The sequence below is a fragment of the Trachemys scripta genome, chromosome 16 (genome assembly GCF_013100865.1).
Source record: "Trachemys scripta elegans isolate TJP31775 chromosome 16, CAS_Tse_1.0, whole genome shotgun sequence".
In the NCBI taxonomy this organism is placed as follows: Eukaryota; Metazoa; Chordata; order Testudines; family Emydidae; genus Trachemys; species Trachemys scripta.
This window is the reverse complement of record NC_048313.1, coordinates 1,794,683-1,810,535: the sequence shown is the minus strand read 5'-3', so window position 1 is coordinate 1,810,535 and position 15,853 is coordinate 1,794,683. Positions and strand designations below refer to the sequence as shown.

General features: G+C 61.9%; 1 protein-coding gene across 1 annotated transcript; it reads left to right on the top strand.

The window, feature by feature from the left end:
• The first annotated feature begins 3,054 nt into the window (after positions 1–3,054).
• On the top strand, positions 3,055–14,041 carry B3GNT8 (UDP-GlcNAc:betaGal beta-1,3-N-acetylglucosaminyltransferase 8). The gene is made up of 3 exons (XM_034792614.1): positions 3,055–3,450; positions 11,150–11,245; positions 12,593–14,041. Exon 3 carries the CDS (start codon positions 12,614–12,616, stop codon positions 13,823–13,825), a length of 1,212 nt encoding a protein of 403 aa, XP_034648505.1. The 5' UTR covers positions 3,055–3,450; positions 11,150–11,245; positions 12,593–12,613; the 3' UTR covers positions 13,826–14,041.
• The last annotated feature ends 1,812 nt before the right edge of the window (positions 14,042–15,853 follow it).

Genomic DNA, 15,853 nt, shown 5'->3' with positions numbered 1-15,853 from the left:
AGGGACCTGGGAGAAGGGAAGATTTTTTTGCTTTGGGCCGAGAAAGTTCTCGGAGCACAACCGTGCGGCATGTTTCCCACGCCGCACCGGGCAGGACACAGCAGGAAACAAACAGCTTCTCCCCCTCCGCCGGCCATCTTCATCCCGGGAAGAAGCGACAGCTGCCACAACCCCCTTCCTGTGTCAGGTCGCTTTGAGGGCGGGCGGGCGAGGTGGGAGGGCGGAGAGTTGGATGGGCCTTAATATTCCTAGTGGGAGCCTCTCCCGCCCCTGTTTCCCCCTCTCCCACCCGCAGGCCTGGACAAACGCCGCCTCCCGGCCTGCCTGGCATTCCTCCTCCAGCCGCCAGCAGGACTGGCAAGGGCCTGGGGGGCTCCCAGGATGTGGGACAGGTCAGAGCTTTTATTGCAGCCGTTTCCGCTGGGGGAGAGAGGTGCTTTGGAGCCTCCCGGCGCGCTGGACAGGCCCCGAAGAAGAGCTCAGTGTTCGCTCCAACGCGGGTCCAACACCAGCTCTGACTTCCCCTCCCTGTCCCTCCAGCCAGGGCTCCGCTCCCTGCTGCCCGTCGCCCGGCACAGTGCCGCCGGCAGGACGGCGCCTGGGGAGAAGTGTCTCTCGCCTGCCCCTGCCAGGTGGCCGGGCCGCGCGCCAGCCGCAGTGGGTGACGAATGATCTGTCCACGTGTCTCTGCCCCCGAGGGAGCCCATTAGCTGCTGGAAAGCTTCTGTTCCCTGTTAGCTTTTGTCTCGGGCATCAGCTGCCCAAGGGAGCTGCCTGCTGGGTGCTTGGCGCCCGCGGGCCGAGCCTGTAGCAGGCGTGGGGGTGTGTTCTGAAAGCCCTTGGGCGTTTTTGCAGCTGGTGGTTTGGGGTTTGAGTGGAGGAGCCTGGAGCGCGTCCAGCAGCTCGCGCCCGGGGGAAAGGGGCTGGCACGGTCCTGCCGCTCGTTCTGTGGCGGTGTCTGGGGGCACCCGACCCCAGAGTCTCTGAGCCTCACCAGTACTACTCAACCACAGCCCCCTCGTGAGCACCCTGGGCCCAGCAAGGAGTGATTCGTTCATAGTCATAGAGTGAGTCCGTTCTCAAGCTGGGGAGAGAACCCAGGAGTCCTGGCTCCCAGCCTCCCCTGCTCTAACCACTAGACCCCNCCCAACCAGCCAAGGCAGAACTAGACACCGCTGGCTCCTGCAGAGGGGAAGCGTTGACAGGCTGTTTATTTTTAGCAGCAGGTTCGTGGTTCAAGCCCTGTTATCGCCTCCGGGTGCCTGTCTGGCCGGAGCCCAGGCCGGGAGCGATCGCTGCCCCCCGGGTGCCTCAGCCCCCGGCCTTGTTACTCGCCCCCCGGCTCCCAACGCTGGGGCCCAGGGGGTTGCGGGGGAGGGAACCCAGCCTGCCCCCGGCCAGCGCGTTCTCCTTTCCTTGGCAGGTGGTTTGGGGGCTGATCCTGCGTCGGTTTGGGGGTGGGGGGGCCGGGCTGCGTTACAAAGAAGGGGGCGGTGTTTCCTGCGGGATGTCGGCTGCCTCACCCCCCCTGGGGTGAAGGGGCCGCCAGGTTGTCCCCACCTGGCCTGTACAGCCAGTCGGACCTGCTGGGTCACCCCACGGCCCCTGTGGCAGGACGCCTGTTTGGCCGAAGTCTCTCACCCCCCGCTCTGGATTTGAAGCCCTCACGGGCTGGAGAACAGGCTGGGTCAGGGTCCTGTCTCTGACCGTGCCCAGCGCTGGCTGCTTCAGAGGGAATGATCAGAACAGGGCAGTTACCGAGTGACCTGGCCCCTGATCTCCAGTCCCAGCTTGGGGCAGCCTGAGGCTTGGGGACACCCAGAGCAGGAGCCTACCTCCCTGACCATCCTGGCTAAGAGCCATTCATGGCCCTGCCCTCCAGGAACTGATCTCGTTCTTCTTTGAACCCCGTTCTATCTCGCATCATCCCCTGGCGAGGAGTTCCACAAGTTGTTAGGTGAAGTCAGTCCCCCGGTTCGCTTTCAACCTGCTGCCTGTTCGTGGCCTGGGTGACGCCGGCGGGTGTGTTCGGGGAAGTCACACGTCCCTACTTGCGATTTCACAGCCCTTCCTTCCGCCCCCTCAGGGCTTCAGTTCCGCTTCACACGCTTCGACGGCACGGCTGCAGTGTGGACGCTCGCTGCCGCCGCGGGAGGGTTCTCCCAGCCCCGGTGTTCATCTGTCTGCCCCCACCCTGGTGCTGGCCACATGAGATCTCTTGGGGGGCGAGCGACGGGCCGGGCTGCTCCGTGGGCCCCAGCCTGGACCTGTAGGTTTCTCCTGCTGTGGCCCCCTGGGCTTTGCAAAGGGCAGGTTCTGGGCCGCCTGCCATGTGTGGAGGGGTGTCATGGGGGGTATCAAAGGCTGGGGGGGCTAAGCCTCTCCCACGCTGCCCCTCGCTGCGGGGGGGGGGGGGATCTCCCCGCGGTGGGAACCTCGGGCCGGCTGGTGGAGCGGGGGGCGGTTGAGACACCAACTTCTGCACCACAAGTTGCAATCCGGAAACCTTTTGTGTGTTGTAAAGGCCGGGACCCCCCCGCTTACCCCCCCTTCCCCTTTCTCGCAGCTGCTGCAGCGTGAGAATAAACGTCGGCGTGTGCCTGGGCCCCGCCGTCAGGACCTGGGTCCCCAGGGTCCCCCTGGCCCTGCTCCGTGGGTGCCCATCGCACGTGGCCCCGGGGCGCCAGGCAGGGGCAGTTTGGGGGGGCTCGGCTGCGGCCAATTGGTTCAGCTTGACCCTGGCCGGGCCCCGGATGCCGCCCGGGCTCTGTCATCCTCTGCTCGAGGCCTTGGCAAGCCCGCGCCTCGCTCCCTGCCTCAGTTTCCCCACAGGGCGCGACTCCTCCTCCTCCTGCGCCGCGCGCTGTGGCAAGGCCCCGGGCTGGATTTTGACCCCCAGAAGAGAGCGGGGCCGGTGGCCGGAACCCGGCGGGACCTTCGCCGTTGCTTTGACCCGGGAGCCCCCGGACGCCACGGGGACTGGCGCTGCGCCCGCCCCGGCCCGGAGGAGACTCCCGGCTCCCTGGGTGGCCAAACCCGCATCTCTCCCCGCCCCGCCCGGCGCCGGGGAAACGCGTCCAGACTAAGGGGCGGCGGCCGGGGCCAAACCTGGGGGGCTGAGAGCCAAGAGGCGACCCCGGGCTGGGGGTGCGGACGGGGGCGGCCCCCCCCGGGACCGGAGCGTTTCCTGCAGCGCCCGGAGCCGCCTCAGCCCCATGAATATGTGATGGGGGATGAAGAGCTCCGGGGAGCGTGGCTGGGAGCCGCCCCCTTCCCTGGGCGTGGGCAGGGGCCGGGCCGGGGCGCTCCCTGCCCACGGGCGGGGCCGGGTTCGCCGGGCTCGGCAGAACCACCGCGGATCCCGGGGGCGCCTCCGAGCCGAGCCGGGCGGATTCGGGCACGAGCGAGTGGGGGGGCCCGGGCCGGGGAGAGGCGCCGCGTCGCCCGGAGGTGAGAGCGGGGCGGGGGCCCGGGGCTCGCAGCCCCCCGACCGCGGGGCGGGAAGAGGATGGACCGGGCGGGAGCTCGGGGGCCGCCGGCCTGGGGAGGAGCCGGGCGGACGGCTCAGCCGAGGCCGCCGGGGGAGAGGAGAGAAGCGGTCGAGAAACCCGGAGGGAAACTGAGGCCCGACCATGGCCCCTCTCCGTGGGCTCCCGGCAGAAAGGACCCCCCCCCCCAGGCCTGGCGCTCGCATGGGGCCGGGCTGGTCCTGTCCCGGGCCGGGCCCTTGGGAGGGCTGCGGGGAGCGGCTGGTGCGGCTTTGAGCCGGGGGGAGGAGCTACCCCCCCTCGCCACACCCCAAAGCTTCCCTTTGAATCTCCCCCCCGCCCAGCTGAGCAGGAAGATTGGGTTAGTCCTGCTCCGGGGGGGGCTGAGACCTGCTCCCCAGCACCCCCAGGACTGCATCAGCGTCCCTACAGCCCCCCAGCTGTGCCCCTACCCCTCACTCCCAACCCGCAGCCCCTGCTACCCCGGCCCTGGACTCCCCCCAGCTCTGCCGGTGCCCCTCACTCCCGACCCGCAGCCCTCTGCCAGCCCAGCCCTGCCGGTGCCCCTCACTCCCGACCCGCAGCCCAGGGGTGCTATTTGGGGGGCAGTTTCCTACAGGAGCTCTGATGGCCCCTGTCCTAGCCCGGGCAGAGCTCTGACCTGCCCTGGGGGTGGCCTGTGCGTTCCTGGTGAGAGGGGCTGGTCTCAGCTTGTGCCCCTGGGCAGGGGATTGAGATAAGAAAAGGCTGGGGGTTAAATTCAGGCTCTGGAAGGCTGTAAAACAGGAATCAGGGGGTGGGGGACAGAAGAAATCCAGCCAAGTCCCCTGAGCCACGGTTACATTCAGAAAAGGATGGATTTGGGGGTGTCGGTGAGAAGAGGGGGCCGAACCCCTGGGCAGGGCGAGCAGCGCGGAGGGAGGTTCCCACTCTGCCTGTGGTAGTTACATGGCCCCGGCACCGCCGTGGCTGCCGGATTTCCCCTCCCAGCCCCTCGGGGGGTGGGGCAGGGCTGTCGTGCCCATTGTACAGATGGGGCACTGAGGCGCATGTAGAGTAAAGGTCAGATTCTCGAAGGTGAGATTTTCAAAAGCTCCCAGGTTCGCTGCTTGGTAGCCCCCACGAGATGCCCAGTGCATCTTCGGGTGCTTCAAACCCTTTCAGCCTCTGGCCCCAGGGCACCGGCCTGAGGTCAGAGAGGAAGTCCTGGCGGGGGAGTTCGCCAGCAGACCAGCTGGTCTCTGCCCAGGCCGGGCTGCAGAGCGTCAGCTGTTTGTCCAATTTGACATTTTCACCGAAAACGGTTTTGTTCCGAGTTTGAGAGAGAGGAGGAGGGAGAAAGTGTTGTGTTGAGGATCTGTCTAGCCGCTGGGTTTATGCCTCAACTTCTTAGGGGGTCGGTTGTCTCCAGGCCAATCCCGGAATGAAGAACAGAAACTGTCTCCCCAGAGTCCATCCTATTGTATTATTGTGTCCCGAGCCTAGGTTTGCCAGGAGCTGGGAATGGGCGACTGAGGATGGATCGCTTGGTGATTCCCTGTTCTGTTCATTCCCCCTGGGGCACCTGGCACTGGGCTAGATGGACCTTTGGTCTGACGCAGGCTGGCCGTTGTTATTCACTGGCACCGTCTCTGTGCTCGGCCCCGGTCAGAATGTGCCAGGAAATCCAGTCCTGAGCCAACGCGTAGGAACCGTGTAGCCCCTGCTCTCCCCAACCCGATTCTCTCTGGCCTAGCGGGTCCCACCAGCTTGGCTTGACCGTGCTCCGCCGGGGAACAAGCTAATCCCAAAGCCACACGGATTTGTGACCTCGGCAGTGATGTGGTGCTGGCTCTCCGGAGATGAGGCCAAGGGACCCCTGCCCCACTCCCTGCTCCCCAGAATGAACTCCTGGCTCCCCGGGGAGCTGCTGGGGCTGAAGGGAGCCCCCAGGCAGGCGTTTGCGGCCGGCTGTTGGGCTTGGATTGTCTCTTTGCAGAGACCAGCCTCGGGCCGTCGCTAACCCAGCGAGGGGAGTGGCCGCCCCAGGCGGGAAGGAAACCCTGCGTTGAGTCACGCAAGGTACCACGGAGCGAACGGATTGACCCAGTTCAGGGCCGTTGCACCCGGATTTCTTCTCCGGGATGGCTCCCACCCGCGGGCGGCTGGTCCTGGCCGGGGCAGAGACCCGTGTCTGTCTGTCTGGCCAGCCCCCTGCCTGTGCCGGTATTCCCGGCTCCCCAGCGCCAGCGCAGAGTGACTGGTGACCGACCACCTGCTTCTTCCTAAGCAAGCGTATTTTATCCGTAAGGTAAAAACACGAGAGAGAAAACCGAGCAGAGACACCCCCCCACACTCCAGCCCCCATCTCCACAAAGGCTCTGGTCAGTATCCTTCCCTAAGACCTGCCCCCCCCTCCCCCCGACTCCTGGTCGTTTGCTAGATCAGAACAAAGCCCGGAGCCCGGTTAATATGCCCCTCCCCCCCCCCGTCCCTGGAGATTCCAGGGGGAATCAGTTGCCAGTCGCTCCGGGGGGGGCTCCATAGGGCTGATAGCAGGAGGAATCCCTCAGCGCCCCCCCCCCCATCTCAGCCTAACCCAGCCCCGGCTGCATTGCAAGGCGCCGGCCCCCCAGGGGTTACGCGCCAGTCAGGAAGCTCCGGGGTTGTCCTGTTGGTTCCAGGAGCAGCCGGAAGACCCTCTGCCCGACTAACCGGAGCCGGGAAAAGGAGCGCAGGAGAGGGGCCGGGCCGGGCGCTCGGGCTCTGGCGTTGCCTTGATGAAGCTGCTAATTGCCATGAGGTGCCCGTGGTGGGGGAGGCGAAGGGGCGGCGAATGCGGTGCCAACCTCCTGTCCCGGTGGAGCCGCAGTCCCTGGGCCGCGGATGCTGACTCAGCAGCATTGCTCCCATTTGTACAGATGGGAAAACTGAGGCCCTTCCCCTCCATTAACCGCCCGCTCCCTGTGGGGCTGTCATGCTTATAAGAACCCCCCAGGATCTTCCTCAGGGGAAAAGGCAACAGGCCGCGTTTACTGGAGATACAACAATTAGCATGTGCAGCCAATCTCTCTCTCTCTCTCTCTCTCTCACACACACACACACACACACACACACAGCGGGAGCCAAGTGCCAGCGGCCGCTCTCCGGTTCCCGGTGTAAACGCAGCGTGACTCCCCTTGGCTGGCTCCTCGGCGGCCGCACAGCGGCACGGCCCCCCCCGGCTGAGGACTCTGGCCCCGCACCTGCAGCGCCGCGTCTCCAGATTTGTGCCCGGTCTCCGCCCCGGCCAGGACCGGGCGTCAGAGCAGAAAATGGCCCCCGCAAGTTACTTGGACCCGTTACAATCCGGTGTGTTTCAAAGTAGCAGCCGTGTTAGTCTGTATCCGCAAAAAGAACAGGAGGACTTGTGGCACCTTAGAGACTAACACATTTATTAGAGCATAAGCTTTCGTGGACTACAGCCCACTTCGGATGCATAGAGTGGAACACACAGACAGAAGATATTTATCCATACAGAGAACATGAAAAGGTGGAAGTTCGCAGACCAACTGTAAGAGGCCAATCAGTTGAGATGAGCTATCAGGAGCAGCAGAAGAAAAAACGTTGAAGTGATAATCGAGATGACTCATAGAAGGTGTGAGGAGAACTTAACATGGGGGGGAAAAATTCAATTAATGCAATGACCCAACCATTCCCAGTCTCTGTTTAGGCCTAAGTTAACTGTGTCTAATTTGCATATTAATTCGAGTTCAGCAGTCTCTCTTTGGAGTCTGTTTTTGAAGTATTTTGTTACAAAACTGACACCTTCAAGTCTGTCACTGAGTGATTAGAGAGGTTGAAGTGTTCTCCCACTGGTTTTTGAATGTTATGATTCCTGATGTCAGATTTGTGTCCATTAATTCTTTTGCGTAGAGACTGTCCGGTTTGGCCAATGTACATGGCAGAGGGGCATTGCTGGCACATGATGGCATATATCACATTGGTAGATGTGCAGGTGAACGAGCCCCTGATGGCGTGGCAGATGTGGTTAGATCCTATGATGACGTCACTTGAATAGATATGTGGACAGAGTTGGCAGCAGGCTTTGTTGCAAGGATAGGTTCCTGGGTTAGTGTTTTTGTTGTATGGTGTGTGGTTGCTGGTGAGTATTTGCTCAAGGTTGGGAGGCTGTCTGTAAGCGAGGACTGGTCTGTCTCCCAAGATCTGTGAGAGTAAAGGATCATCCTTCAGGATAGGTTGTAGATCTCTGATGATGCGCTGGAGAGGTTTCAGTTGGGGACTGAAGGTGACAGCTAGTGGTGTTCTGTTACTTTCTTTGTTGGGCCTGTCCTGTAGTAGGTGGCTTCTAGGTACTCGTCTGGCTCTGTCAATCTGTTTTTTCACTTCAGCAGGTGGATATTGTAGTTTTAAGAATGCTTGATAGAGATCTTGTAGGTGTTTGTCTCTGTCTGAGGGATTGGAGCAAATGCGGTTGTATCTTAGAGCTTGGCTGTAGACAATGGATCGTGTGGTGTGTCCTGGATGGAAGCTGGAGGCATGTACATCTACCAATGTGATATATGCCATCATGTGCCAGCAATGCCCCTCTGCCATGTACATTGGCCAAACCGGACAGTCCCTCCGCAAAAGGATTAATGGACACAAATCTGACATCAGGAATCATAACATTAAAAAACCAGTGGGAGAACATTCAACCTCTCTAATCACTCAGTGACAGACTTGAAGGTGTCAGTTTTGCAACAAAAAAGCTTCAAAAACAGACGCCAAAGAGAGACTGTTGAACTCGAATTAATATGCAAATTAGACACAATTAACTTAGGCCTAAACAGAGACTGGGAATGGTTGGGTCATTACACTAACTGAATTTTTTTCCCCCATGTTAAATTCTCACACCTTCTATGGGTCATCTCGATTATCACTTCAACGTTTTTTCTTCTGCTGCTCCTGATAGCTCATCTCAACTGATTGGCCTCTTACAGTTGGTCTGCGAACTTCCACCTTTTCATGTTCTCTGTATGGATAAATATCTTCTGTCTGTGTGTTCCACTCTATGCATCCGAAGAAGTGGGCTGTAGCCCACAAAAACTTATACTGAAATAAATTTGTTAGTCTCTAAGGTGCCATAAGTCCTCCTGTTCTTAATCCGGTGTGTGTTTGTTAAAGCTCCGGCAGGCTGGCAGCGCCCGGCGAGAGCGGCTTGGACAGGGTCTGTGAAGACGCTTTGAGCGTCTATTTGATGGTGCCCTTTAGAAATTCCGACCCAGGATTGGGGCCGAACTGCACCAGGTGCTGTACAAACACATGGTACCAGACAGGCCCCGCCCTGGGGAGCAGATCGTCCGAATAGACAAGAAGAGGTGCCGGTAGGGAAGGATTCGCTCCATTTTACAGATGGGGAAACTGATGCCCAGATGGATTATGTGACGTGACGAGGTCACCGAAGGGATCCGTGGCAGAGCTGGGGGTTGAACGCAGGTTGCTGTCCTGGCTAACAAGTAGAGCGTCCGCCAATAGGAGCGAACCACCGGGGGTGGGGAAGCCTGACAGGGAATCGCTGTGAAAGACCCCATTAGGGCCCAGACCCTGGTCGTTATTTAGTGGGAGAGGTCTCAGCAAAGGGGGTGTCCGGCAAAGCGACGAGGGAGGCGACAGTGTGTGCGGCTGGCCGGCGGGGGCAGCTGGACGAGTATGTCGCCCCCTTCTCGTGGGTCATTGTGCGCTCGCTACAGGGCAGGTGCCGGTGTCCGCGCGTAAGCTGGGCACATGCAGGGAGGAAGCAGGCAAACACAAGGCAGTTTGCTGCGGTTATGGGCAGAGTTAGGCCAAAGGCCGGGATTTAGCCGAGCAGCGAAGGCGAGAACCACAGGTCGGCTATTGGGGGCTCGCGTGCCGCGGGATGCTGCAAAGCGGGGGTTCGGGGGGCCTTTGCAGGGAGGTTGCTTTGCCGGGTCTGTGCGGGCCGGCTGTGTTGACCTAGAGGAAGGGTTAAGAAAGAAGTGATGGAAATGTTAACACTGGATGCTTTGTTATGGGAACCCGAAAGGCCATATATGGGTCAGGGCAACGCTGGGCCTTTTGTAGCTAAGGCCTGGCCCGAGGTGAGTCATTAACACGGGGGGCGGCTCATCCCTTGGACACTAGGAATTGGGAGGTCAATGAATCAGTGGGTTGGAAACTGGACTTTTGTGCTAAACAAAAGATGTAAATACGTCAGGAGGCTCGAAAGACGCCATCCGCAGCTGCTCGAAGAAGGAAACCACGCAGGGTGCGGCTGACTAGGACCTAGATAACACGGGAGACCGCCAGTTACGAAAATAGAGATGAGCCAAAGAGGAAGTTGAATCACAGACAGTGCGTGGCCAGGGCGTGCTCTCTGCTACAGCCCCAAGCCAACCGTAAAAGGGCTGATGCAACGGCTCGGCCAGGCCATGGGGGTTCTTTGGGGCTGGGATGTTCCCTGCACCCACCCCACTGCGTCTGCGTCCGAGCAGCCCAGCGCAGTGTGGCTGGATGTCAGATAAAGATCCCCCCAGGGCCCAGCTGGAGTCAAGCTGAGCTCTCGGGAAGGGGGGGTGGGTTGGGGGGAATCCCAACAACTATAATCCGGGGCAAGAATCGAATGCGGCTCCCATTTCTTTGGGTGCGTCTGGTCTCCCAGATGGTTTAAACTGAATCAGGGCCTGCTTTCGGATGGGCTCCACTGACTGTCCCTCCAGCTTGGTTTCCAGCCGGCTCCGTAAGTTGTACGAATGCACCCTGCGAGCAATTCGGGAATCCGCCACACGGTGCTTATCCTAGTGCAGTGGGTCTGAGACTTGTGTACTGGTGACCCCGTCCCCCGGCGAGCCTCCGAGTGCGATCCCCCCCTTGTAAACGAAAACCATTCTTTTAATATGTTTAACACCATTAGAAACACTGGAGGCGAAGCGGGGCTTGGGGTGGAGGCTGGCAGCTCGCGACCCCCCACGGAATAACCTCGCGACTCCCTGGGCTGTTCTAATCGGCATGGCTATGGAGTCTGGCCTAGGATTTCAGGGGAGGGGTCTGTATTAAATATGGTTTCTGGGTGTGTTTCGCCCCCTTTCACCTTCTCCATGAACGTGAAGTAACTGCCTAGAAAAAGGCCCTTTTAGCGGTGACACGAGCGTGTTGCGTCTCACTACAGAATCTTTTACGTGCGAGGCTTGTTCGGGCTACAAGGAATTGTGTTCGCTAACCTGGGCGGTGCGCCAGCCTATCCCGGCAGTCAGATCTCCTGCTTCAGGGCCGGAAGGGACATCCCTCTCCCGCCCAGTGTGCCCTGGGGAGCAGGAGACAGCCGGGGGCTGGGAGGGGAGGCAGGCGTCAGGGGACTGGCCAAGTGGAAGGCACGGACCAGGGGGACTCTTGCACCCCACTTAAATGCCGCCACTGTCCCAGCTACCAGTTGTGGAGATGAGCAAACCCTGGAGCTGGTGGTGATGCAAAACCGAGTGTGAGGAGCAGCTGCCTGGCTTCTAAAGGGAACCGCCCTGTGCTCCAATGCCCACAGAGCAGCCCGGGGCCGTGAGAGCACCACAGACTCTTCCTCCTCTGCCATTCCCCCCTTTCCTCGGCCGCTCCTTCGGCATCAGCCCTGGGGCCGGGCAGGTTCCTCCACAAATGTTTATAATCTTCTGTTCCTGTGGCTGTCTCCACAGCATCGAGATGCAGCCAGCTCTGGGGTGGAACGTGGCCGCACGTCACAAAGCTAGGAAGAGTCCCGTTGCCCGTGGGAACTGAGAGCGTTCAGGCAGGTGAGAGACCCCACAGTCTTCCGAGCCCTGTTTCCTAACCACCCCCTCTCAGCGGGGCTGATATGCCTATAAGACGTACACAGGATCTTTCTCAGGGGAAAAGGCAACACGCCACGTTTACTGGAGATACAATTAGCATATGCATTTAATCACACACACACACACACACACACACACACACTCTCTCTCTCTCTCTCTCTCTCTCTCTCCCGCCAGTCGATGGTCTAGTTACCAGTCCAGAGTCTGGATCAGTCTCGTGGCCAACTTGGTTGATCATGGGTAGGGAGGAGCTGGGTTCCGTCGGTCATGACACGATGCTCCGGGGAAGTCTTGGGGGAGGAATAGCTCAGTGGTTTGAGCATTGGCCTGCTAAACCCAGGGTTGTGAGTTCAATCCTTGAGGGGGCCACTTAGGGATCTGGGGCAAAACCAGTACTTGGTCCTGCTAGTGAAGGCAGGGGGCTGGACTCGATGACCTTTCAGAGTCCCTTCCAGTTGTAGGAGATAGGATATCTCCAGTTTAAAAAAAAAAAAAAAGGACGAAGTTTCCTGGCAAGGCCCCGTTTACATAGTGATTTTCCTTCATCGGGACCAATGAGTTTTGCAGCATCCTGCTGTGATCAATTGTTGTTTGACCAGGGCTTGTTTTCTGAAATTGTCCTTCTCAGCCTTTATCTGGTTCTTCCATCGAGTCTCTCAGGGAGTTACCCCAGGCTGGGTTTGACCACAGCTCTCTTGTCCCCATCTCATCTTTAGCGTCGTCAGCCTGCCCTCCTCTGATAGCGAAGGCCTTCACGCTTCTCTCTCAACACCCGTTCCTCAGTTGCACACAAACAGAATTCATTCACACGGAGCATTTTGAACCGGAACATCAAGTTGCAATGCAGAAGAACAACAATCCGGGCCTTTTTTGACTTATTTTAACATGCTAAACCTACAGCAAAGGGGTGACCCTCCCAGGTCTGTGTCTGCCTTGAAATCAGCCCAGACACAGAGACAGGGCCGCCCAGAGGGGTGGGCAAGTGGGGCAATTTGCCCCAGGCCCCGAGCCCCACAGGGGCCCCCACGAGAATATAGTATTTTATAGTATTGCAACTTTTTTTAATGGAAGGGGCCCCCAAAATTGCTTTACCCCGGGCCCCCTGAATCCTCTGGGTGGCCCTGCACAGAGAGATAATGGAGGATGCATCTCTCCCAATGGCCCATTCGGCCGTTCAGAAAGGGTGGCTGGCATCACAAATCACACCGCCACACGTTTGATACGGGCTACGTGACGATCTCCTTAGTCTTTATCCTTCAGTCAAAATGATACAAAATACAAACATGAAACCCTCCTCCTCCCTTGCAGGCTCCGTGATGGCGGACGACCATGAAGGGGACCAAGCTGCTGACGGTGGCCTTGGCCCTGCTGACGCTGCTGGCCCTGAAGGCCTACATGGACTGGAGCTTGGAGCAGCCCGAGGGCCTGCCCCACCCTGAGTCCGCCGGGGCCACCACCCCCCTCCCGCTAGCCGAGCCGCTGGGGGACGACCCGGTGGGGCTGCTGCTCCGTCTCAACGCCTCGCTGCGGCGGCTGCGCGGCAGCGTGCCCGAGGCGGACGCCTACTGGAACCGCCAGCAGCACGGGCTCTTCCGGGCGCTGGAGGGGGGCCCGGCCAACAGCACGTGGGGCTGCGGGGACGGGCTGGCCGCGGCGGCCGCCATCAGGGACTTCGCCTCGTACCCAGAACAGCATCAGCGCTTCGTGCTGCACGCCGAGTGCCGCAGCTTCCCGCTGCTGGTGAACCAGCCCCGCAAGTGCGCCGGCAACCGGACCTTCCTGCTGCTGGCTATCAAATCCGTGCCAGGCAACTTCGCCGCCCGCCAGGCCGTGCGGGAGACCTGGGGCCGGGAGGGAGAGCCTGGGGGGCAGGCGGTGCGCACCGTCTTCCTGATGGGCGCGGCCCGCGGGCCACACCAGCCTGACCTGCGGCACCTGATCGCCTATGAGAGCCGGGTCTACGGCGACGTCCTGGTGTGGGACTTCGAGGACACGTTCTTCAACCTGACCCTCAAGGATTTCCTCTTCCTGGGCTGGGCGCTGGCACACTGCCCTGACGCCCGCTTCGTGCTCAAGGGCGACGACGACGTCTTCATCAACACGCCGCGGGTGCTGGCCTTCCTGGGGCCGCTGACCGGGCGCCGGGCCCAGACACTCTACACCGGGCAGGTCATGGCCAACGCCTCCCCCTTCCGCCAGGCCAACAGCAAGTACTACATCCCCGAGTCCTTCTACGCCGGGCCGTACCCGGCCTACGCCGGCGGGGGCGGCTACATCTTCTCGGGCCGCCTGGCCCCGGCCCTCTTCCTGGTGGCCCAGCACCTGGCCTTCTACCCCATCGACGACGTCTACACCGGGCTGTGCTTCCAGGCGCTGGGGGTGCGGGCCGAGGCCCACCCCGAGTTCCAGACCTTCGACATCGCCGAGAAAGACCGGGCCGACCCCTGCGCGCACCGCCAGCTGCTCCTGGTGCATCGCCGCAGCCCCCAGCAGACCGTGCGGCTGTGGCGGCAGCTGCATGACCCCCAGCTGAAATGCTGACCGGGGGGGCTGAGCCGGCCAAGAACGGGCCAAGCGGAAACATGGGCTCGGCTCTCTGCCACCAGAACCGCAAATTCCCTCCCGTTGTGTTTCCCCGGCCCCCCAGCAGCGAGGCAGGCGCAGGGCCATGGAACTGGGCGGGAGCTGTGTGCGCCCGGGGGCGGGGGGCACTGCCCCGTCGTTCCCAGACGGGCCATTAAAGAGTGGCTGGCAGGACTCCAGTCTCGCTGCTTGGCACGGGTGCGAATCGAGCCGCTCTGTGCAATTCCCCGTCTGCTCCCACCCGCCAGAGTGCAGCAGACCTGGCTGTGGAGGGAGTCCAGGGCTGTGGGTCGGGAGTGAGGGGCACCGGCAGAACTGGGGGGTGGAATTTGTGGCTGCGGGAGCAGGGCTGGCTGCTGCCCCCTTGTGTGAACTAGTCTCATTTGGGCACAGGGCAACCCCCCCCCATGCTAGCGCCCCCTGGAGGCTGCACTGACAGTTACACTCTGTCCACCTCTCGCCGAGGCCAGCGCAGCCTCTAACCAGCCGGCCCCGTAACCCCGCTGCCGCTCAGGGACCTGGGACCCTCGGCGTGGGGCGCCCCTGTGAGTGGGCAGCCGGGCGTCGCAGCGCCAGGCTGGGCTCGGATACGCTCCCCCCCAGTGCCGGTAGGAGACGCTCCCCCCTGGGAGGCACAGCCCAGGGCTCCTGCCACCTGTAACCCCAGCGACCTGCCCCCCGTGTCCCACCCTGAACCGCCTGCTAATCCCGGCCAGGAGCGGAGACTCCTCGGGGCCGGTTGGGGGGTCGGGAACTCCCTTCCCCCCCCCCCCCCACCAGCCTGAGGCCAGGGCTGCGGGCGGAGGCTGAGGCCGGCTGGGACCCGGGGAGGGGGTACCAGGACGCGGAGATGCGGAGCTCTTAGCACATAGAAAGTTTATTGACACCCGCCACCCCGTACAGCCAGGCCCCAGGGACCCTTGGTGCCAAGGCCGAGCCGGATTTCCCAGTCCCCCCCCTGTGTAACAGCACGACGGGCGCTGCCCCTCCCCCAGAGCAGCCCCCGACTATCCTACGTGTAACAGCGCCCGGGGGCCGCCCGCCCAGGGAGCGGCTCCGCCCGGCTGACTCCCCGGGAACCGTGCCGTGGTTCAACACCCCCCACCACCACTACCACTCACCGGAGCCTAGAAAGCCGACCCATAGGCTGAGTTAGGAGATTGCCATAAAATATCCTGCCCCCCCTGCAGCCAACCTGGTGCCCACCTCCTGCAGCGAAGCGGCTCCTGCCCCTGCCTGGGGGCAGCTCCCCTGGCTACAGGGACAAGCAGCCCACGCACCTGTCCACTCCCTACCCCCAAGCCTGCCCTCCCTGACCCGGGCGCCCCGACTCTGGGCTGGGGAGCCCACAGGCAGGGCAGCGAGGGGACCCGCCGGCCTGCGGGAGGCCAGGAGAGCCCGGAGATGGGGTAGCGCGAGCCCAGGCACATCTACGCCTGGGGTGGGGCTCTGTCTGAGCTAGGAATTCCCCCGGGGGCCAGGCTCGCTGCCCCAGTGACCGTGGCCCCCCACTGGACTTGCTCACACCCAGGGATCCCGCCCCCGGCCCGGCGCGGCCAAGGGAAACCGAGGCAGGCCCCGGGCGTGGGGGGGGGGCGAGCGGGCTGCCCCCCCCTCACTTCTCGAAGTGCTCCAGGGGGTAATGCTCCCCGTAGAGCCGGAGGTGCCGTGCCAGCGCCTCCTGCTGCTTCTGCAGCTGCAGGGGCATCTCGCAGTACACGTCCGAGAACAGGTGCTGCGGGCTGGGCTTCAGCTTCCGCTCCGCCTGCTCGAAGGCCTCCATCACCTGGCGGGGGGAGGCAGCGTTAGCCAGCGCCCTGCCCCGCCCCCTGGGCCCCCTGCCCCGCCCCCTGGGCCCCACCTCCCTGCTCTGCCCTCGTTCCCTGAGCCCCACTCCCCTGCTCTGCCCTCGCTCCCAGCCCCCCTGGGCCCCACTCCCCTGCTCTGCCCTCGCTCCCAGCCCCCCTGGGCCCCACTCCCCTGCTC

What these genes read in the sequence shown, in the direction of transcription:
- B3GNT8 (XM_034792614.1), top strand. Translation starts at nt 12,614, where the DNA reads ATGAAGGGGACCAAGCTGCTGACGGTGGCCTTGGCCCTGCTGACGCTG.